Source organism: Talpa occidentalis, unplaced genomic scaffold (assembly GCF_014898055.3).
Source record: "Talpa occidentalis isolate TD23 unplaced genomic scaffold, MPIMG_talOcc4v2.1 talOcc4.8, whole genome shotgun sequence".
NCBI classification, from domain to species: domain Eukaryota; kingdom Metazoa; phylum Chordata; class Mammalia; order Eulipotyphla; family Talpidae; genus Talpa; species Talpa occidentalis.
Window position 1 is genome coordinate 65,750,314 of NW_023605194.1, and position 22,278 is coordinate 65,772,591.

The 22,278-nt window shown below is 41.4% G+C and overlaps 1 protein-coding gene and 2 pseudogenes across 1 annotated transcript in view; 1 reads left to right on the plus strand and 2 right to left on the minus strand.

Annotated features, from left to right (window-relative positions):
• Nucleotides 1–10: 10 nt before the first annotated feature.
• Nucleotides 11–22,278, plus strand: part of PI4KA (phosphatidylinositol 4-kinase alpha) — a 159,908-nt gene continuing 137,640 nt past the window's right edge. Inside the window, exon 1 of the mRNA XM_037497929.2 lies at nucleotides 11–181. Within this exon, the coding sequence (XP_037353826.1) occupies nucleotides 20–181 (162 nt within the window). The 5' untranslated portion in view covers nucleotides 11–19. The remainder of the gene's footprint in view (nucleotides 182–22,278) is intronic.
• Nucleotides 10,447–11,426, minus strand: LOC129145063 (heterogeneous nuclear ribonucleoprotein A1-like; annotated as a pseudogene).
• On the minus strand, nucleotides 12,204–18,577 carry LOC119234078 (40S ribosomal protein SA-like; annotated as a pseudogene).

The following is a 22,278-nucleotide window of genomic DNA, read 5'->3' on the forward strand; positions in this document are numbered from 1 at the left end:
CTGCGCCGCGGCGCGCCCGATGATGGCGGCGGCGGCCCAGGGAGGCGGCGGCGGCGGAGGCGGCGGCGGCGGCGGCGGCGGCTCCGGCGCTGGGTCCAGCGTCTCCCGGGGGTTCTATTTCAACACAGTCCTGTCGCTGGCCCGCTCCCTGGCTGTGCAGAGGCCGGCATCCTTGGAGAAGGTAGCCTTCGCCGGCCCGGGGGCACCTTGACAGCAAGACGGGCCTGGGGCAGCCGGCGCGGGAGGCGGGGGCGACGGCCCGCGGGACCCCGAGCTTCCTGTGGCGGGCTGGGGGCTCCTCACCCGCCGCGCTGGGGGCGGCTGGGGGCGGCTGGGCGGAGGGGCTGTGAGGAGGGCGTCGCGGGTGGGAGTGGTCGGGGACGCCGCGGGGGCGTCGGCTGCTGACGGAGGGACGTGACCCACCGGCGCGAGCGCCCGCCCACGGGCCCTTGTGGCTTTGCTGGAGCGGACCGAGCTGGGGTCAAAACTGGGCCCCTGCTCCCCGCCTCTCTAGCGTTCTATTCCGTGACCTTGGGGAGTTGTCTTTCTGTTAAAATGGGGTTCGTTTTACTTGCTTTGCTCGCTTCGGGGGCTTGTCTGGAAACTGTATCTGAAAGTGCTTTCTGGAAGAAATGCAAATCTACTGCGCGTTGTTTTTCTGTGAGACTGGGTGGGGGGAGCATTAGACTGGATAAAAGATTGTGTATTTGAAGAAGGGACAGTGGCAGGGAACGGGTAATGAACTGTCAGTGGGCAGAGAATTGCCCTCAGGATTGCTTCGGAGTAAATGAAGGTGCCAGAGGGAATTCTTGGGAGAAGAGTAAAAGGCAACTCAAAGGTGTGCTTGGTATGGTGGAAAGAAAACAGATTTTTAGAGTCAGACCTAAATGTGGTCCTTGTATTGTCATTTACTCTGAGTGCTCTTGGGCAAGTTACTTCAAATGTCAGAGCCTTTGTTTCCTTATCTGTGGTATGACGTGGTTCTTGAGGGTTAAAAGAGTTCAAGCATAGGGCCTCCCCAGTGGCGCAGCGGTTGAGCGCTGGGTTGCGAAGCTGCCCGCGGCCTTTGCGGCGCCGGTTCGATCCCCGGCTGCTCCCCGGCCACCGGAGGAGGGTCCCACATGGCGCGCAGACCTCTCCTGCCGCCCGCTGCTCCCCTCAGCAGTGTACTTCGGTCCTTCTGCCTGCTCTGCTCCCTGCTCTGGCTCTGGTGAATTCTCTCACCCTCCTGCGCTTCTGACTGTACCCAGTGCATGTATAAACAAAAACAAAACAAACAAACAAATAAAAATAAAACATGCCTCTATAAAAAAAAAAAAAAATTAAAAAAAAAAAAAAAAAAAAAAAAAAGAGTTCAAGCATAAAGTGTCTCCCACAGAGCTAAGCACAGATTAGGTGAGCAGCAAATGTCAGCTTTCCCCACCAGGGGGTGATGAGACTCATTGCAGTGTCTTAGTATTCAGCTAAGGGATTGTTTTTCTAAAGAGCTTCTGCTAGGTGGAAAAAGAACATTTTTTTTTGCCTGCGGAAGAGCAGTGGTGACCTGCCTGCTATAGCTGGGAGTTGTTTTGCAGCTCTGTTGAGGGATGAGGCTATAAGGATGTTTTAGGCACTTTGGGAGAGTGATCTAGTCCTTGGCTTTAGGTTCTCAAACTTGATGTTAATCACTCACCTCCAGGGCCAGCAGATCCTGGGAGACTGATGCCAACCTAGCTAAAGAAGGAATACAAAAGAAGAGAAAGAATATGAATTATATAGATAGGACCACCTAAATTTAAATCCTGTGTCATTTCTTATGTTAGTGTCATGTTGTACAGGATAGTTGCCCACTCTGATCCTCTGTATCTTTTTCCCTTGCTGATAACCTTCCACTGTAGTAAACTTTAGCCACCAGTACAAGTGGTAACATGTGAGTGGTCTTGGGGACCATGAGACAACTTCTTAGAGGAAACTTCTGTAGTGGCTGATCCAATCAAATACATATGAATTCCTCTTATTCTCATCTGGAATTTTTTTTTTAAGATTTTTATTTATTCATGCATTCAAGAACCAGGGTACAGGCCAGATGTGTGGGAGGGTGAGAGGATTCACCAGAGACAGAAAGGGGAACAGAACAGGCAGATCTACTGAAATACACTGCTGAGGGGAGCAGCAGGTGAGACAGGAGAGGTCTACTGCGCCATGTGGGTTAGCTCCCTGACTGGGGGATTGAACTCAGGCCATCGTGGTGATGGCACTGAGACTTAACCCTTATAACCTCTAGGCTACCAGAGAGGGCCCTCATTTATGTTTGTTTTTTTTTTTTTCCCCCAAAGAGAAGGCAGGAGACTGAGTGGTGTTTGGTCCTAAAAGGGTTGACCTGAGGAAGGCTAAGTTTTCTGAACTAGGCCTGATATCTCAGTTCTAGACATTGGTAGCTTTGGCAGTCCCAAAGTGTGGTTAGTGGCACTTGAAATGACTTAATGACATAACTTCCCCTATCTTTGACCCTCTACATGCCACATTTGTTTACTTTACTCACTCTAATTCCAGGCTATGAAACCATCCATGTTGCTACTCTGTGAATTTTTTTCCTAATTCACTTTCACAAGGAAAACATTTGTTGAATACCACTGTTAATTAGTATGTGCTAAGGCAGGTCAATAAGAAGCAGTGCTAATTTGGCTGCTAAGGTGACCAGCAGACTTGCTGCAAGTCCCCCATCTACTCTTTTATTCCAGATCTGGTGACTATACTCCTGCCATGATCAGATAGCTAAATCCAAGACCTCTGCGTGTCTATTTTCTGTTCCATATTCAAGCATTGACCTTTTCCTGCTAGGCTGCTCCCCAAACTGGCCTCCTGTGCCTGAGACTCACTTCCTTCTGAGGACATTCTTTATGAGGCCCTCTACATTACATCCCAGTGAGACCAGGGAGAAAGTTGAGAAAGATGAGAGGAGGAAAAATGGAGAGGAAAAAAGAGAGACTTGTCCACGCTGGACTCTCCATGTGCAGTTAATTTCCATACTCTTTCTCTCTGATTTCTATTTGTCTGCTCATTTTGCTCTATTTTTCTGGTTCATGCGTGTCTTCAGAATGTTGCTGCATTTCTCTGACAAGCTTTCTCCTGGTTCTTCCTGGTTATAGTTTCTCTGTATCCAGGAAATTATGCCTTTTATCATCTTACCTTTGCCATACTAATGGACCCTTAACTCTGGAACATTGAGTGTTCTGGGACAAGCTGCAAAGTGGGCAGTATTCTTTGCCCTTCAATTCCTCTTTTGACCCTCAGGAGGCTTTTCAGAGTCTTCTCCCATGTCCTAAAATGTCCTCTCTCGTTTCTGTGTTTACAATGCCAGAATCTCTTCATGTGTCTTAGCTAACTATCAATCTGATGTTTAAATGACACTGTAGCATTAGGGACAGACTGAACCCTCCCTGGTGGGGAGATGAGCTTGTTAACTCACCTGTAATTGGAGAAACGTGTGGCCAGAGGCCATGGATTTTCTGGAGAGCCAGACTCCCTGTTAGAGTAGTTTGAATAGTTTGCCATGGAGGAAAAATAATGATGTTGGCAATTTTTCCAGTATCGTGAAGCTTAAAACTTCCCCATCCTCCCTTTCCTTTGTGAGATCATGTTAAAAACAAACATCCATAAAGTGGGAGGAGAGAAAATGGGCATCAGCAAAGGGTATTCATGTTGCTGGAATCATTGTTATTAAAATCAACTCTAAAATATTTTAAAAAGAAATTGGAAGGAAAAAAGTGTTTACCTATAATCATGCCACATTAACTGTATGTGTTTCCTCAGGCTGCCGTATGGAGTACCACAACAGTTTATTTTATTTTTATTTATTTTTTAAAGATTTATTTATGCATACAAGAGCTAGGGTGCAGGCCAGAGACACGAGGTGGGGGGGCGATGAGAGGACCCACCAGAGACAGAGTGGGGAACAGAACAGGCAGACCAACCGAAATATACTGCTGAGGGTTGCAGCGGGCGAGACAGAAGAGGTTTGCTCGCCATGTGGGTAGCTCCCTGGCCAGCGATTGAACTTATGCTGCAGAGGCAGTTGTTGGCAGTGTTCATTTTTTTTTTTAAAGATTTATTTATGCATACAAGAACTGGGGTACAGGCCAGAAGTGTGTGTGTGTGGGGGGGCAGTGAAAGGATTCACCAGAGACACAGTGGGGAACAGAACCGGCAGATTGACTGAAATACACTGCTGAGGGCAGCAGTGGGCGAGTCAGGAAAGGTCTGCCGTGCCATGTGGGTATCTCCCCGAAGGGGATTGAACTCGTGCTGCAGAGGCTGCGGACAGCTTCATAGGTTGCATCTTAACCCCTTGCGCCACCAGGGAGGCCCAGCAGTGTTCATTTCTTTTGAAGCTTCCCTTTTTGGCTTGTAGAAGGCTTTCTTCCGCTTTGTTTATATAGTCTTCTCTCCGTGTCAGTGTCCTAACTGCCTCTTATAAGAGCACCAATCAGATTGATATGACTAGCACTACCTAATCATCTTGTTTTAACTTAACTACCTCTTTAAAGATCCTGTGCTGAAATATAGGCAAATTCCGAGGCGTCCAGTGTGTTAGAGCATCAATCTATCAATGTGGGGGGAGGGTTTACTTCAGTAAATAAGATTAACCGTATTAGCCCCTTACTAACTTTTAATAGTTTTGTTAGTCTTCAATAGCTATATTTACTTTATTGCTTTAGAAAAACCCGTATTTGTTATTTTACTGGCTGCATATTTTTTTGTATTGACTGTCTAGTTTACATAAGCATTTGTAAAGCACCCAACCCATTCCGGGCAGGTTTATGAACGGTTCTAGCAGCCACATGCTCTTCGCCGTTGTTTGTAGTCGCCACACTCCTCTGTACACTCCACTCCTCCACCCTTAACAGCGCACTACCACTACCCCGCACTCTGCTGCATCACCCTTATAAATCAGTCTCTTAGCTCAGGTGTACCCACTTCAGGTGCCCGCCATCAGGCATGCGTTCAGGATCACAGGGTTCCCTCATCTATCCTGATGGCGGGAGGGCAGAAAAGCCTGATTTTTTACCTTACCCTATAGCATTTCAATGTTTAGATGTTCTAGTTTTTCCCATGTTTGTACACCTAGCACTTAATTGTCTTCTGAATTACATCCTTGTGTTATATCAAGATGGATCTTAATGTCCACTGCCCAGTTTTTTTTTTTAAAGATTTATTTATTTATGCATGCAAGAACTGGGGTGTAAGCCAGAGGTGTGGGGGGGGGACGAGAAGATTCACCAGATAGAGTGGGGAGCAGAACAGGCAGATCTACTGAAATACACTGCTGAGGGGAGCAGTGAGCGAGACAGGAGAGGTTTGCCATGCCATGTGGGTTGCTCCCTGGCCAGCTGGCCAGCTGGGGCTCGAACTCGTGCTGCTATGGCTGAGTGATAGCTTGATAGCCCTGTCTTTAACACCTGTGCCACCAGGGAGGCCCCTTCCAAGTTGTTCTTAAAGAACTGAAGTACTTAGTTATGCTAGCATCTGTAAGATGCCTTGTGCATATTCATCTATCACTTCACTGAGGTTTGATTTGATTTTTTTCTGCAAATTCAGAAAGCATAAAAGGGTACCTTAATTTTTTTGTCCCCAAGATAATGATAAATTTGAGCTATGTTATATTATGGATTAAACAAAAACTCCCAGAAGGCAGAAGTACTCAGATAGTGTGTTATTACTGTGTTCCTATTTTCTGCTATGTGGAAGTTTCAATGTAGTGTAATCTCTTCCTATTTGTAGTCCTCTTGCTTAATACTGACTCTTAGCGGTGCTTGCTCTGGGTAGCTTATTTTCAGTTGAGTTTACGAGATGAGCACATAGTCTGGAGCCTCAGCTAATTTACAGATTAGTAGCAGCTGGGTGGGGCTGGCCAGTTGTCCGTGAAAGGAGCCAGTGGTGGACTTGATTCCCTTGGGAAGATACTCGCTTGTTTCGTACTTTGCTGGGGTGGAGGTGAAGGTGCAGATAATTTTTTCTTTGGCCTGAAACCTTTTCTCCATGATTCTTGATGAGTATATGAAAATGTAATAGAAGGTAAAAAAAGTGAAACATGCTCTACCAAAGTGAAAGTGCTGTGGGCACTTGCTAGGAGATTATTTTTCAGATGAAATTTTAAATAGGGAAGGCTTTGCAGTGATGGGGATAGGTATTTGTTAATGCTAAGAGTGATTGGTGAGGGTAGATCATTTCAAAAGGAGAGAACTGAGGGCAAAGGAGAGAATGAGGAAAATAGTGGGTAAATAAATAGTAGACCTAAAGCTGGAGAAGTCTTAATGAAATAGTGGATTGGAGAAGAAAGCAGGTGACCTCATATGTAGTCTTAGATGCAGAATATGGATTTAACTGATGTTGGGGGGGGGAGGGGGAGGTCCATGAATATTTCAGGATCAGAGTGACTGGAACCCAACTATGTTTAGAAGGTTATTTTGTTCTTTATAGTGATGCCTCAGCAGTCTGAGAATTGACATGTTGCTAGCTGTTTGCTCCTCCATAGGGCAGAAATGTTCTGTTTCTGAATCCTTACTGCAGATTCTTTTTTTTAAAGATTTATTTATTTATTTATACAAGCACTGGGTACAGTCAGAAGCGCGGGAGGGTGAGAGAATTCACCAGAGCTAGAGCGGGGAACGGAACAGGCAGACTGACGAAGTACACTGTTGAGGGGAGCAGCAGGCGCTGCAGTAGAGGTCTGCACGCCATGTGGGACCCTTGCCCGGGGATGGAACCGGCGCTGCAGAGGCTTTGGGCAGCTCAACCACTGCGCCACCAGGGGAGGCCCTGCAGATTCTTTTTTCCTGCTGTTTTTGCACTTTGCATCTAGTGGAGATGCTCTTGCTTCTAATTATCTTCAGTGATATTCCCATCATTGATTTTAATTGCTGAAATTTATCTGTGCACTTCATTTTTCTGATTACATACATATATATATATAATTTATTTTTGTATTTGCTTCTCTTATGTATCTTGGCATCTGGGGAGAAGCTTGGCCTTTTATAAACATTGCCAATCCAACTAGACCACTACTTTAATTTGAGTGATAAATTGACACAGAAATGGAGGGTTGAGGCAGAAATCCTCAGGAATCACTTACATTCTTGCATTCTGGTGATCCTGTCTCTGATACTGAAGCCATTCTATTTTCCTGAATGTTTCTGTGTTTAGAACTGATTTGGAAGCCTGGATTCAGGACAGCTAAGGCCATCATGTTATGAAAACAGGATTGGTGACATTCTTTTATGGTTCCATATATCTTTAGTTTTTGTTTTGTTCAAAAGTGTTTAAAATTTTAATGGGGATTGCATTAAATCTGTATATTGCTTTAAGTAAAATAGTTATTTTGATTATAGTAATTTTCCTCATGCTTGATCACGTGGTGTCTTTCTATCCCTTTATTTTTTATGTCCTGCCTTATGGTTTTTGTTGCATAAATCCTTCACCTCCTTTATTAAATTTATTGTTAAATTGTTATATGTTGTTGAATTCTTCTTGATGCAATTGTTAATGGGTTGTTTTTTTAACTTTTCTTTTTGCTCATTATTTGAATATAAGGATGCAGTAGATTTTTATGTATTAACTTTGTAGTCTGTATTTTACTATAGTCATTTTTTGTTTCTAATAGTTTTTTGTAGATTCTTAAGGATTTTCCTATACATATTATATTGTCTGCAACTAATAACAGTTTCACTTCTTAAAATTATTTATTTATAGGGGCCTCTCTGGTGGCCTAGGGGTTAAGTCTCTGCTCTATCTCTGCTTTGGCCTGAGTTTCAGCCCTAGCCAGGGAGCTATTCCACATGGCGCAGCAGACCTCTCCTGCCTTGCCCACTGCTCCCCTCAGCAGTATATTTCAGTAAATCTGCCTGATGTGCTCCTCACTCTATTGCCGGTGAATCCTCTCACCCCTTGCACCTCTGGCCTGCACCCAATTTCTTCTACAAAATAAGTAAATGAATATTTTCAAAACAATAAAAAAAATTATTTTCCTGGGCTCCCCTAACAGCTTCACTTTTTTTCCCATTCATATTCCTTTTATTTCTTGTTTTCTGATTGCTCTAGCTAAAATCTTGAATGGTGACAGTGGACATCCTAGCTTTGTCCCTGATATTAAAGGAAAAACTTTAATTTTTTCACCAGTAATTATGATGTTGACTGTTGGCTTATGACCTTTGCTATGTTTTTTCTAAAGCCATTTTGTTGAGTTTCTGTCATAAACGGGTAATGTATGTTATCAAATACTTTGTGTATATATTGGTATGATCATCTGATTCTTATACTTTTTAAAGTTGGTATAATGTATTACATTAATTGATTTACATATGTTAAACCATCCTTGCATCTCTTGAATAAATCCCACTTGGTCATGGTGTCTGAACCTTGTAATGTATTGTTAAGTTCTATTTGCTAGCATTTTGTTGAGACTTTTTTCATCTGTATTCATCAGTGATATCGGTCTGTAGTTTCTTTTTTGTAATGTCCTTGTCTGGTTTTGGTATTAGGGTAATATTGGCATCATAGAATGTGTTAGGAAGTTTCCCCTTGTTTTGATTTTTGGGAGGATTTTGGTAAAATAGGTGTAAGTTCTTTGAAGGTTTGATAGAATTCACTTGTAAAACTGTTTGCCTGTTGGTCCTGGGCTTTTATTTGGGGGGAGTTTTTTTTTGTTTGGGAGATTTTTTTTTATTATTGTCTCAATTTCCATAATTGTCATCAGTCTTAGTTTTCTGTTTCTTTCTGGTTCAGTTTTAGTTAACTGTATTGTTCTAAAAACTTATTCATATCTTTTAAGGTTATTACGCTTATTGGCATATATTTGTTCATTATCAGTCTACTATGATTCTTTTTATGGTATTTGTAGTAATATTCCCATTTTCATTTCTAATGTTGTTATTAAATATAATTTTCTCTCTTCCTTATGAGCCTAGCTAAAGATTTATTTATTTTCTCAAAGAATCACTTCTTGGTTTTGTTCATCTTTATTTTTTTTTTAAAGATTTATTTGTTTATGCATACAAGAGCTGGGGTACAGGCCAGAGATGCCGGGAGTGAGAGGATCCACCACAGACACAGTGGGGAACAGAACAGGCAGACTGAAATACACTGCTGAGGGGAGCAGCGGGTTAGACAGGAGAGGTCTGCCTCGCCATGTGGGTTTCTCCCTGGTCTGCTGGGGATCGAACTCCTGCTGCAGAGGCTGTGGATTGCTTCATAGTGGGTGCTTAATCCCTTGCACCGCTGCCAGGTTTTGTTTATCTTTCGTATAGACTTTTTGGTTTCTATTTTATTTACTTTTGTTATAATTCTTATTATTTCCTTCCAACTTCTAGTTTTATTCTTTTTGGAGTTGCTTTAGGTGTGAGATTACTGTTTGAGATTTTCCTTATTTCTTAATGTAGGCCATGTTACTACCACTTTTGTTGCATTTCATAGATTGTGATGACTGGTTGTTAATTTTTGTGTCTCCAGATATTTTTAAATCTCTGCCTTAATTTTCTCTTTGACCTGTCAGTTATTGAGCAGCTTGTATTTGATCTCCATATATTTGTGATTTTCCAAGTTTTTTAATAGTCAATTTCTAGAGGATTTGGAGTTTAATGAACTCTTCTATCCATTTAAGTTTTTGATGCATTTTGAGTTCTTTTTAAAATATGTGTGGAATGACATGGGGGGTTCAGCTTCATTCTTTTGCAGATGGCTTCAGTTGTCTCAGCAGTATATTTGGTAAAACCATTAGCTCCCCACTGAGTGTTCTTGTCACCCTTGCCAATTTTGGCAGCCAGTAAATGTGAGGGTTTAATTTTGGACTCTGAATTTAATTCCATCAGTCCGTATATTTATCCTTTTCCTGGTACACTGTATTGATTACTATAGACCTTGTAGTAAGTTTTGAACTTGGAAGAGTAAATTTTCCAACATTGTTATTCCTTTTAAAGATTGTTTTGACTGTTCAATGTCCCTTTAATTTCCATGTGAATTTTAGGGTAAGATTGTCAATTTCTGCGAGGAATCACCTAGAATTTTTGATAAGAAACGTAAAATTTATAGGTCAGTTTGGATATTGTTATTTTCTCATCCATGCACATACATCATCTTTCCATTGATTTATTTTTCAAAGAAACATCAGCATCATGATTAGACTATTATATTTATCAAACAACAGCATGGTTGTAGGAAAAAAACTAACTATATTTTAACCCTTTGTTGGAATGCTTTATACTTTCCATAGAACAGAAACTAAAGTACCTGTTACACAATTAGCCACAAATATAGTCGTCAAGTTTTTTGCCCCTATATACATGACTAATGTCTAAAACATGCCTTCTTTGTACCAGGTAGGCCTTGCCATCACTGTGCCTGGCTTAGTTCACAAATTTGTTGTAACCTTAGCTTCTCTGTCCCATCTTTGGCTCTCCTTTCCTGTTGAGCCTTGTTTCCTGGCAGTTAATTAAAACCTTCTGCCATTTCCATAGCTACTGTTGCTGCTGGAACCACCACAACCACCTTGGCTTTGTGGTTTAATGAAGTATTGGCCTCCACAACCATAGGGGCAATAGCTTTTGCCTCCAAAGTTTCCTCCTTTCATGGTTCCAAAAATTGAAGATTCAGTGTTACCATTTCCAAAATCATTGTAGCTTCTACCACCTCCAAAATTGCCTCCATTACCAAATCCAATACAACCATCCCTGCTGCCATTATATCCACCACCACCATGCCTGCTGCCAAAGCCATTTTGACTACTAAGTTTCTTCCGTGACTAAAGTTGTCGTTCCCATCAAAACCACCTCCATGATCACCAAAGTTTCCAGGACCACTTTAACCTCTTTGGCTGCAAAAAGCACTGGCCATCACTTGCTTAGATACAGTTTTCCTTGCTTCATAGTTGTGGCCATTCACAGCATGGTATTTCTGAATGACAGTATTGTCTGCAGAATCATGGTCATCAAAGGTTACAAAAGCAAAGCCTCTTTTCTTGTCACTGCCGCAGTCGGTCATGATTCCAATAATTTTAGTTTTCCCCTGCTGCTCAAAATAATCTCTTAGGTGATGTTCTTTAGTGTCTTCTTTATTGCCACCAGCAGAAGTCTATTTTTGCAGTTAAGTAGGAACTAGGTCTTTGAGGATCTTCTTTTCACACAAACCTCTCTGGCTCCACCACTCTTCATCTGCCTTGTGTGGCCTTACACTCATGGCTGCATCTGCTCCCTCAACGGTGGCATAAGTGGAGGCTTTGGACAAACCCAAAGCCTCTGGATCACTTGGTGTTTGGATCTCTCATTACTACACACTCTCTGAGCCTTCCCCACTGCTCAGAATGGATTCTCAGACTCTCAATGGTTTTTTTCAAATCTTACAACTCCAATGAAAAGCTTTCCCAACTGTCCTGGCTCTTTGGAGACTGACTTAGACATGGTGGCAGTGAAGGGGGGACTTTACAATGCATACTTTGCAGCATCCCCAAGCAGAAAGTCTTTCCATTTATTTAGGTAGTCTTTACTTTTTCAGCAGTGTTTTGTAGAATATAACTTCTTTTGTTACATTTATTCCTAAGTATCTTTTTTTTTTTAAGATTTATTTATTTATATAAGCACTGGGTACAGTCAGAAGCACGGGAGGGTGAGAGAATTCACCAGAGCCAGAGTGGGGAACAGAACAGGCAGACTGACGAAATACACTGCTGAGGGGAGCAGCAGGCGTGGCAGGAGAGGTCTGCGTGCCATGTGGGACCCTCCCTGGCGGCCGGGGATCGAACCTGCGTTATGAGGCTGCCTGCAGCCTCGCAGCCCAGTGCTCAACCACTGCGCCTCCAGGGGAGGCCCAATATCTTGTTCTTTTGATGTTATTGTAAGTGGAATTATTCTTTTTTTTAAATCGAGACAAAATTTATATAACAAAAGTCACCATGGAATAGGTTTCTTAATGTAAATTTCAGTTTATGCATTGCTACAGTATAGAAAGACAATTCATTTTTTTCCCCAGTTTTTTAAATTGTGGTAAAATACATATAAGATAAAATTTACCATCTTAGCCATTTTTAGGCATACAATTTAGTGGTGTTATCGTCATAATGTTTTACTACCATCACTGCCAGAACTCTTTTCATCTTCTAAAACTGAAATTTTAATTACAAATTTTTCCTCCAATTTTCCGAAACCTTATTTTCCATCAACCTTACTTCCATTTTCTGCTTAAGTCTTTTCAGTGGTTATTCCTACCCACTCAATGGCCTGAGCATTGGGAGCTGCACACCAGTCTTCAGTGGCAGGCTGGACACTCCAGTCTTCAGTAGGGAACTGCTAGAGAGGCGCAGAGGGCATCTGCATGCCTTCAGACCAGTCTGCCTCCTCAGGCTGAGAAGCAGTAAACTCAAGACCTGGAGGCATCGATTCACACTAAAATTCTCCTTGGTGAGCCTGCCCTTGCTTTTCAATCTCTTCAGGATCCCTGTAGAAGTAGAGATCAAGTATAATTTCCCATGAGTCTTCACAGGAGAGGGTGCCACACATGGGCAGAACTCCCTGGGCCAGTGCCCATCACATGAGACCCACTGAGGGAGCTTCTTTATTGTTGTGGGAGATGGCGACATCCACAAAGCACAGAGGCTTAGTAACAACCAAAAGTTTTGGTTCCTGGAAAGCTGCCTGGATCTGGTTGGTGAAGGTTCTAGGAATGAAGCAGCCACCAATAGAAGTGGCTATAATGGCAGCGGTAAACTCCAGCACAGCTCTCTAGCCAGTGTTTCTGGACCATGTGACACTGATATCAGCTGGGTTTTCAATGGCAGTAATGGCACAAGATGCCCCCAGAAGCTTCTCCCAGGTTCTCTTCAAGTTTATGGTATAATGCCATCATTTTTCCTTTTGTTAGATGTACTGTTCCATTTAGAAGTCAAAGCTCCAAAGAATTTGAGAACATTCTCCTCATTCATTTGCAGGACATCAAGGACTCTGGATGTTGTGAATGTTTCCCTTTAAGTCACCATGGGAACCCAGCACAAGGCAGTATGGACCCTTCTTTGGGTAGTGTGGAAAAGTTACAATTTTTCAAAATATTGGTATTGTATCCTGCAACCTTGCTCAGCTTAGTTATTAGTTCTAATACTTAGTGCATTCTTTAGAATTTTCTATAAACAAGGTATGGCATCTGCAAATAGAGAAGTTTTACTACTTCTTTCCCAGACTGGATGCCTTTTATTTCGTTTTCTTGCCAATTTTCCCTGGCTAAAATCTCTAGTAAAATGTTAAATAGAAGTGGTAAGATGGACACCCTTGTCCTGTTCCTGATCTTGGGGGGTTGGAGAGGGCAGCTTTCAGTCTTTGTTATGTTACCTGTAGTTTTTCCATAGATGATCTTTATCAGATTGATGAAGTTCTTTCTACTTAGTCTATTGTGTGTTTTTATCATGAGAATGTTGGATTTTTTCAAATGCTTTTTTGGTATCTTTTGCAAAGTTAATTTTCAAATTTTGTTAGGATAAGTCTAAAGTTCCTTTCATCATGGGAATAGTTTAGCTCACCGCTGAGGTGTGACCCTTCTAAGGTCTCTACTGAATGCTTTCAGGGTCTTCCTCTCTGGCAAAGAAAAACTCAGATTCCTCCCAACTCTAAACTCAGTGGGCCATTCACTTCAGAGTTTGCTGGTTGTTCTTTGCCTACCTTCATGGAATATCACTCTACACTGGTGTGTCTTAGTGTTCATCAACCATTCAGGGGAACTCTACTGCAGATATTGGAGCTTTTTTTCTCTTGAGTTCTCTCCTCTTCAGGATTTTCAACTGTTTTAGACTTCTGTGCTTCTGTTTTTGTCTCCTCAATGCAGTGAGGTTAGTATGGCCTTCTAGGGGAGTCCTTCCCTGTTTTGTGGTCTGGGATGTATCTTCTGGCAGAAAACCAGGGCAGTTGTTAGACTTGGTTTGTTTCCTCTTTGTCAGGTATTATGGGCCTGTGCTTGTCCAATACGGCTTTATATACTTGTCTACTTTTCTGGTTGTTTCATGGCAGGAAGATAAATCCAGGTCCTGCTATCCTCTCAAGACTGCAGGTGGAGGTTCTTGGATCACAGGATTTTATTACACAGTAGACACTGCAAAAATCTATCTGGCATCTTTCTATATATGAGAAAACTGAGACTTGAGGGAGATGATTTGTCAATATTGGCATACCTTTAAGAGACAGACAACATTCTCTATATTTCTGTAGATATACAGACTTGGTATTTTGTGCCTATCTTTAGGAAGGAAATACAATAGCAGAGATGTTTTGGTAGGGTCACTTAGATAAAAAGAGGCAGAGCTAGGCTGAAAAATCAAAACCTTCTACTCTGTGCAGCTCCTCTGATTTTCAGAGTATGCGCCTTGATATGATGTGCCAAGAATTAGAGATGTGCTTTTATTGTACTGTATCATTCAGGCACATGAGAAGTACTGAAGAAATGGTGACTCATTAATTGTGCGTGAGGGCATGTGTAGTAATCACTGCCTGTATTGAATGTTGTAGGAAGCCATGTTAATGCTGCCATCTGCAGATAACCAAAGTGCATCTTGAATGAAACCCCCATCTAGAGCTGTTAGCTCAGAGTCACTTAGAACATGTCAGCTTATGATCAGTGTTCTCTGTTTAAGTGTGTAGTACCTTTGAGAAAGACAATAAAAATAGTTTCAACAAAAAAAAATCTCCCTAATACGTAAAGCTTAATCTGTAGTTCTCAGGGAATTTTGTTTCTCCAGGAGACTATTCCCAGAGGTTTCAGATAACAAAAGTTTTACTCTCTTAAAAAATCCTTTAACTAGCCAGCTTTATTTTGACCTGAATAAGTAATCTACACCCACTGTTTTGCTTGATTTTCATCTGCAATTTTCTACTCAGTCATTTACACTTGTGAGGTTATTTTATTTTCTCCTTATCACGGCCTCCCTCTAGTATTTCCCTTTTAATAGGCTTGGGTTACAGTACTGTCAAGAGTTCTTTTTTTAATTTTTTTTTATTTTTATATTCTCCATACAATTGCACCCCCTTATTTTGACCCCATTCCCTCCTCCCCCCCCCCATGTGTCTCTGGTTCATAGTTGTTAGTTGATTTTGATTTTTTCTTTCTTATAGTTATTCTTCTTCCTGGTCCCTTATTTAGGTTTTCTAGATTTCTGCTATGAGTGAGACCATCCGGTATTTTTCTTTTTCTTTTTTTTTAAAGATTTATTCATTTATTTATTTATACAAGCACTGGGTACAGTCAGAAGTGTGGGAGGGTGAGAGAATTCACCAGAGCCAGAGCAGGGAGCAGAGCAGGCAGAAGGACTGAAGTACACTGCTGAGGGGAGCAGTGGGCAGCAGGAGAGGTCTGCGCGCCATCTGGGACCCTCCTCCGGTGGCTGGGGAGCAGCTGGGTATCGAACCGGCGCTGCAGAGGCTGCGGGCAGCTTCGCAACCCAGCGCTCAACTGCTGCACCACCAGGGAGACCCTATTTTTCTTTTTCTTTCTGGCTTATTTCGCTGAGCATGATCCCTTCCAGTTCCATCCATGTTGCTGCAAACTGCATGTGTTTATCTTTTTTGATTGCTGAGTAATATCCCATTGTGTATATGTACCACATCTTCTTGATCCAGTCATCTATTTTTGGGCATTTGGGTTGTTTCCAAAGCTTAGCTATTGTAAATAGTGCTGCTATAAACATAGGGGTGCAGGTGCTCCTTGGAATTAATGTTTCTGTGTCCTTTGGGTAAATACCTAGGAGTGGTTTGCTGGATCATATGGAAGCTCTATCTTTAGTAGGTTGAGGAATCGCCACACAGCTCTCCATAGTGGTTGGACCAGTTTGCACTCCCACCAGCAGTGCAGGAGAGTTCCTTTTTCTCCACATCCTTGCCAACATTTGTTGTGGCAGAAGAGCTAAAAAGAAACTTCTCCAAAGAGGAAATGCAAATGGCCAACAGGCATATGAAAAAATGTTCAACATCACTTGTAATCAGGGAAATGCAAATCAAAACTGCAATGAGATACCATCTTACACCAGTGAGAATGGCACATATTAAAAGAATTCTTACATAAGTAAGTAAATTATCAGTAGCTCTATCCCTTCCTGTTGTCCATGAATTAATTGACTTTCTCAACATGGTGTGTGTGGAGCCTTTCTGGATCATTTTGTAAATGGGAATAACCTTGGCCATCTCTCAGATTTTGAATTTGAAAACCTTTTTATAATAAGAGGTTCAACATATATCTCCAACCCCTTGAAAGCAAACAACTTGTTACTTTGCTGTAAAATTCTGGAAAAAAAATCATTTTGAGTGATTTTTTCCCCCTTTTCATTTAAAAATTATAGTGTTAAAATATTTGACATTTAGGGCCTCCCCAGTGGCGCAGCGGTTGAGCGCTGGGCTGTGAAGCTGCCCGCAGCCTCTGCAGCACTGGTTCCATCCCCGGCCGCCAGCGAGGGTCCCACATGGCACGACACACCTTTCCTGCCACATCTGCTGCTCCCCTCAGCAGTGTATTTCGTCAGTCTGCCTTTTTTGTTCCCCTCTCTGGCTCTGGTTAATTTTCTCACCCTCCTGCGCTTCTGACTGTACCCAGTGCTTGTATAAATAAATAAATAAATAAATCTTTAAAAAAATTTTGCTATTTACATAACAAGTAGGTAAAGCAAAATACTTACAAAAACTAGTGAACAAAAATTAATGAAAGGAGCTTTCTGAGGTTAAAAGGGAGGCAGAAGGGAGAAAGGGTTGGAGGGGAAGGGAGAAAGGGTCAAAGTGGGAGTATAAGGGATAGTGGTGGGGAAAAGACAAAGATAAATAAGAAAGATAAAAAATTAAAGTAAAATAATTCAAATACTGTAGGAATAAAAAAAAAAAACAAACAAAACAATAGCCAGCCAGGGCATTTCTTTTTTTCCCAATTCCTTGCCACCGCTTTTCATCAGGGGCTCCATTTTTTGCAATGCAGCACTTATCATACTGAATCATAATTGTTGGTTTCAGTGTTAACTTTCCTAGGATCCAAGAGAGAACCTTGAGGGCAGGGTTAGTGTCTTATTCACTATTGACTTACTGGCGCTCCACAAGGCTTAGTGGGAACTTGGGGCCAGGGATGGGGTAGAGATTATAGTGTTAAAACTTTATTCTGCATTATTGACCTTGACCTCTCTGTGTCTCAACTGTAGAATGAGGATAATTGATACCTACCTAATACATTGTTGTGAAAATTAAACAATACAGACTAGTACCTGAGGTATGATAAATGTTCAAACTGTTAACTGTTATCTTTTGGGGCAGGGTATCCATAGAATTGGTTCTCCCTTCCCTGAGGTATGATGAGTTTTATGGGATCTGGGTTCAAGTCTTCACATATTTTTCTCACATGAGTCCTAGTTTCTGAGTGCATTTTTTATCAGAGCCTGGACTTTGTGCCAAGCTTTCATTTGATATCTGATTTGTTTTATTCACTGGTTGTTGTATAATTCTCACTGGATTTGTAACTCTCACTGAATTGTAAGGTTTGTGAGAGAGTGACTGTATATTATACATTGCTTTGGTTATTTTTCCATCCATCTTGCTATTCATTCAGTGTTACAGCAAATATTTGTTCAGGGTCAGTTGCATGGCAGCACTGTGCTCAATACCGATTCTATTACAAGCACTGGAATGTAGTTAAGCCCTGCACTAGGAAGCCTGAATTCTAGTGGTCCTGTCCCTTTTTTCCCTCTTTTCTTATTAAATGCTTGTGGCATTGGCCCCATTAGTATCATTAAGTAGTTAAATTTTTGGAAGTTAAGTTTTGGAATATGTAGGGAGCAATGGCTACAACAGTGAGGAGGACATAGTTCTTTGCAATGAACAGAAGACAAGTATACAAATATTTACAAAATAAGATATAAGGAAGGTAATTATCTCAACAGAAGCACAGCGTTCCTGGTGGTCTATTGAGAGGTATGATGGGAGAGATGGTGTTACTTTGCTAACCTCTGGGAAAGATTTTTTTTCCCAATTGTTTTGAAGTTATTTCTTTCTTTCTTTCTTTTTTTTTTTTAACCAAAATTAACTTCTTTATTTGTATGTATTTTATATCAGGTGTAGTCCCCATATAATTTCCACCACCAATTTACACATTCACCATCACCTTAGTCCCTTGTGCTCTTTCCACCTATGTTTTATTCTGTTTTCCTCCTCTTGCCCCTCCCCTGCAGAATGTCTCTGGAAAAGTTTTGAGAAGGAGGAGATAGTCTTAGAGAAGGATGGATAGAACTTTTATAAGGGAGACAAGGCAGGTGGAATAAAATGTTGCAAATAAGTGAAGAACATGGAAAAGGTTAGGCAGGGAGGAGTGAGTGTTGTATTTGGGATCTGAATATTTGGGGGAAGGGTAGGCCTTCATTACCATCCTGGGCATGTGCATTGATTCACTGGGGCAGGGAAGCTGGTATATGTTCATGAGCCATAAATAATATTGGAGTCTGGAGAGACAAAAGTCAGACAGAGGGCCTAGTTAAGAGTATATTGCCTAGAATTGAACTTAACCTCTTTTGGTCTCCTTACCTAATATGTAAACTAGGAGTAGGATCACACATGATCTGTGTAGAAGTAAATGTCAATCGCTCTGCATAACCTCATTCAGCCCTCCATCTATTAGTGGTCCTTAGGCTTGAACAAGTTAAACTAATGTTTGTGTTCCCTATTTCTTTTTTTTTCTTAAAGATTTATTTATTTATACAAAAACCAGGGTACAGGCCAGATTCGTGGGAGGGTGAGAGGATTCACCAGAGGGGAGCAGCAGGCGAGACAGGAGAGGTCTGCTGCGCCATGTGGAACCCTCGCCGGCCGGCCGGGATTGAACTGGTGATGCAGAGGCTGTGGATAGCCTCATAGCACTGTGCTCAACCACCTGCACCACCAGGGGAGGCCCTGTGTTCCCTATTTCTTTAGAAGAATTTTACCAAGAGAAAGTATGTCTTGTTCCATTTTTTTCATCATGTTTTGCTAATGAAATAAATAAATTTTGATTTTGATTTATACAGAGCTGTGAAATATTTTTAAGACCATTGTGTTAGGTTAAGTTTTATATGCCCAGGTTTCTTTGTTTTTGGTGGGTCTGAAGTTTGCTTGCTATTGTAGCTGTGGCTGTCTTTGTTAGGGCTAAAATAACTATCTCTTTCTCAACTGAAAAGAGAAAAACTTGCTGAGTCTAGCAAGATGGTTGCAGAGTGAAGATGCTGGATTTGCTTCCTCTACATATTTACAACTAAGTTACACTTAAACAGACACTGACTCCTGAATGAGGAATGGCTGATGAAGGGTGATGACACGACAGAAGCGGGTAGGAAAAGCTATAATAAAACTCAGTTTAGGGCCCTCCCTGGTGGCGCAAGGGGTTAAGACCCTACCTGTGAAGCAATCCACAGCTTCTGCAGCATGAGATCAATCACTGACCAGGGAGCAACCCACATGGTGCAGCAGACCTCTCCTGACTTGCCCGTTGCTCCTCTCAGCAGTATATTTCAGTCAATCTGCCCGTTCTTTTCCCCACTCTGCTCTGGTGGATCCTTCCACCCCCCATGCCTCTGGCCTGTACCCCAGTTCTTGTGTGCATAAATAAATAAATCTTTAAAAAAAAAACCCAAAAACTCAGTTTAGAGCAATACTGGAACAGTACAAACTATGAGAGGAAGGGGGAGCCTCACAGAGTCCCTCTGCTGTTGTTAACTCAAGAGCACATACCTAGATTTCGGACTTTAAAAATCCTGAGGACTGTGGTAGAGAAGGGGTGCAGAGTATGCAGGACAGAAGGTGGATAACTAAAGAAGTAAAGGTGTAAGTAGTTATTGTAGTTATTGTCAACTTGAGCCTGTAGCTCCCAACTAGAACAGTTGAAGCCTGAATTGTCAAGGGCTGGCTAAATCAGATCAATTGTGTCTCCTTTCAGAAGAGGCTATTAATTTCAGCCGAAGGTTGTGAAATGCCTGCCTCACCCTCACCAGGGCAAAGCTAAGAAAACAGAGTTTGAAGCACTTGGATCTTTTTTTTTTTTTTTTTAATAATTTTATTTTTTACATTGTTTTTTTTTTTTTTTTTTTTTTTTTTTTTTTTTACAATGTATGCTTTCTCATCTCAGTTATAGTCCCTGTGAAATTCCCACCACCAATTTACCATGTACCATCACCATAGTCCCTTGTGCTCTTTCCACTCGTTTTGATTCTACTCCCTTCTACCCCTGCTAGAGAATGTCTCTGGTTTACTGTTGCTTGTGTTTGGGGGAAGGGATGTGCTGAACAAACTCCATATAGGCTTTGTGGACTCCACCCCCACTCCATCAAGACACTGGGAACTACAAATCCCATGACCATCAAAGGGAGAGTTGTGAGGACCTGAGGGCAGAGTTAAGCAGCCATATTCTCTGTTTGGATATTTAACCAGCCATGGTTGGGGGCGGGGGTGGCAGGTGGGGGGAACCCCTTGGCCTCATGGCGCTGGGTTTTTCACCAGCTCTCGGCAGGTCATTTGGGATTGGGATTCCAGGTCAGAGGAATGGGTAGGACACATTTACGAATTTATCTCCCTCTTTTCTCCCTGAGTTATTCATTTCCTCATTTCCCCTTTCCTTGTAAATAAACCTTTGATTAACCTTTTGTGTGTGCCTGCAGTTTAAGTCCCCTTTAAACGTGTGGGTGAGGACCCACAGTCAGGCAATCTGTTTTATATTGGGGTTGCTCTGTAACACTTGCTGATTTTGCTTTTCACTTTATTATAATAACAACTTTTTTTCTCCCTGATACATTATTTTGATCCTTTACATTCCTCCTATAAGTGAAACCATCCACTATTTTTCTTTCTGGCTTATTACACTGAGCATGATCCCCTCCACCTCCATCCATTTTGCTGTGAACACCATGTGTTTATCTTTTTCGATTGCTGAGTAATATTCCATTGTGTATATATAACACATCTTCTTGATCTATTCATCTATTTTGGGGTGATTGGGTTGTTTCCATAGTTCACCTATTGTAAATAGTGAAGCACTTGGATCTTAACAGGAATGAGCACTCTAGAATAATTCTCCAGTTACTGAAAATGAAGAGATAGAGAAACATATCACATATACTTAATCAAGGGAAGTATCAGTCCAGCAGAACTGAGGAATCTTTTTGATGAGTTTAAAGTAACAGTTATGACCATGTTTTCAAACTAAGAAAAACAATGAATGACCAAAACAGAAGAAAAATAAAGAGAAAAAATGTGATACTGCTACAAATAGAATTAATGGGTCTAAAAGTGGTGTAATGGAATTAAGTATGATAGAGGGCATCAGCATCAAATACAAATAAATAATGGAGAAAATAAATGAATTTGAATGCACAGTGACTGAGTACATAAACAGGACATAGAAAAAAGAATTTAAAAGAAATGAAAGAAGTGTAAGAACAACTGGGGATAAATTTAAGAGAAATAGTATCTATATCTTGGAGGCCCAAAAAGTTTCAAACAAAATAATACCAGACCTATATACTCCAAGACAATATAATTAAACTGTTGAAAGCTAATGACAAGGAAAGAATACTAAAAACATCAAGGAAAAGAAAAATAAGCTATAAGGCAACACATTTCAGGTCATTGGTAGACTTCTCCAAGAAGAAAATGGCAGGAGATATTTACTGAAAGAAAAAGACTTCCAACCTAGATACTTTATCCTGCCAAACTATCACTCAAGACAGAAGGAAGGGGCTTCCCTGGTGGCACAATAGCACTCTCAGGCTATCAGCAGCCACTGCAGCATGAATTTGATCCCTAGGCAGGGGGCTAACCCACATGGTACAGCAGAATTCCCCTGTCTTGCCTGCTGCTCCCCTCAGCAGTGTATTCATTCAGTATGCCTGTTCTACTTCCCATTCTGTCTCTGGTGAATCCTTTCAACCCCCTGCACTTCTGGCCTACCCCCAGTTCTTGTATGCATAAATAAATCTTTAAAGAAAAAAGACAAGGAAGGGTAAGGCGTGTCATTGAAAAACAAAAAAGAATATATCAGAACCAAGCCAGACTTGAAAGAAGTATTAACTGTGCTATTATAAAGCAACAACAAAAAACAAATTTAGAGGTAACACACCTAAATTATACAACATATAGGAGGAGGAAAGTAAAAATACTGGCACATCAGGAGAATGAGATCAAACCTTATAGAAATAGTAGCATCGTACATTAGTACAATATAACCTTCAAGCAAAATCAATAGAAGTAATACATCAGAAACAAAAATGAAACTTAACAAAAGGAAGATGTC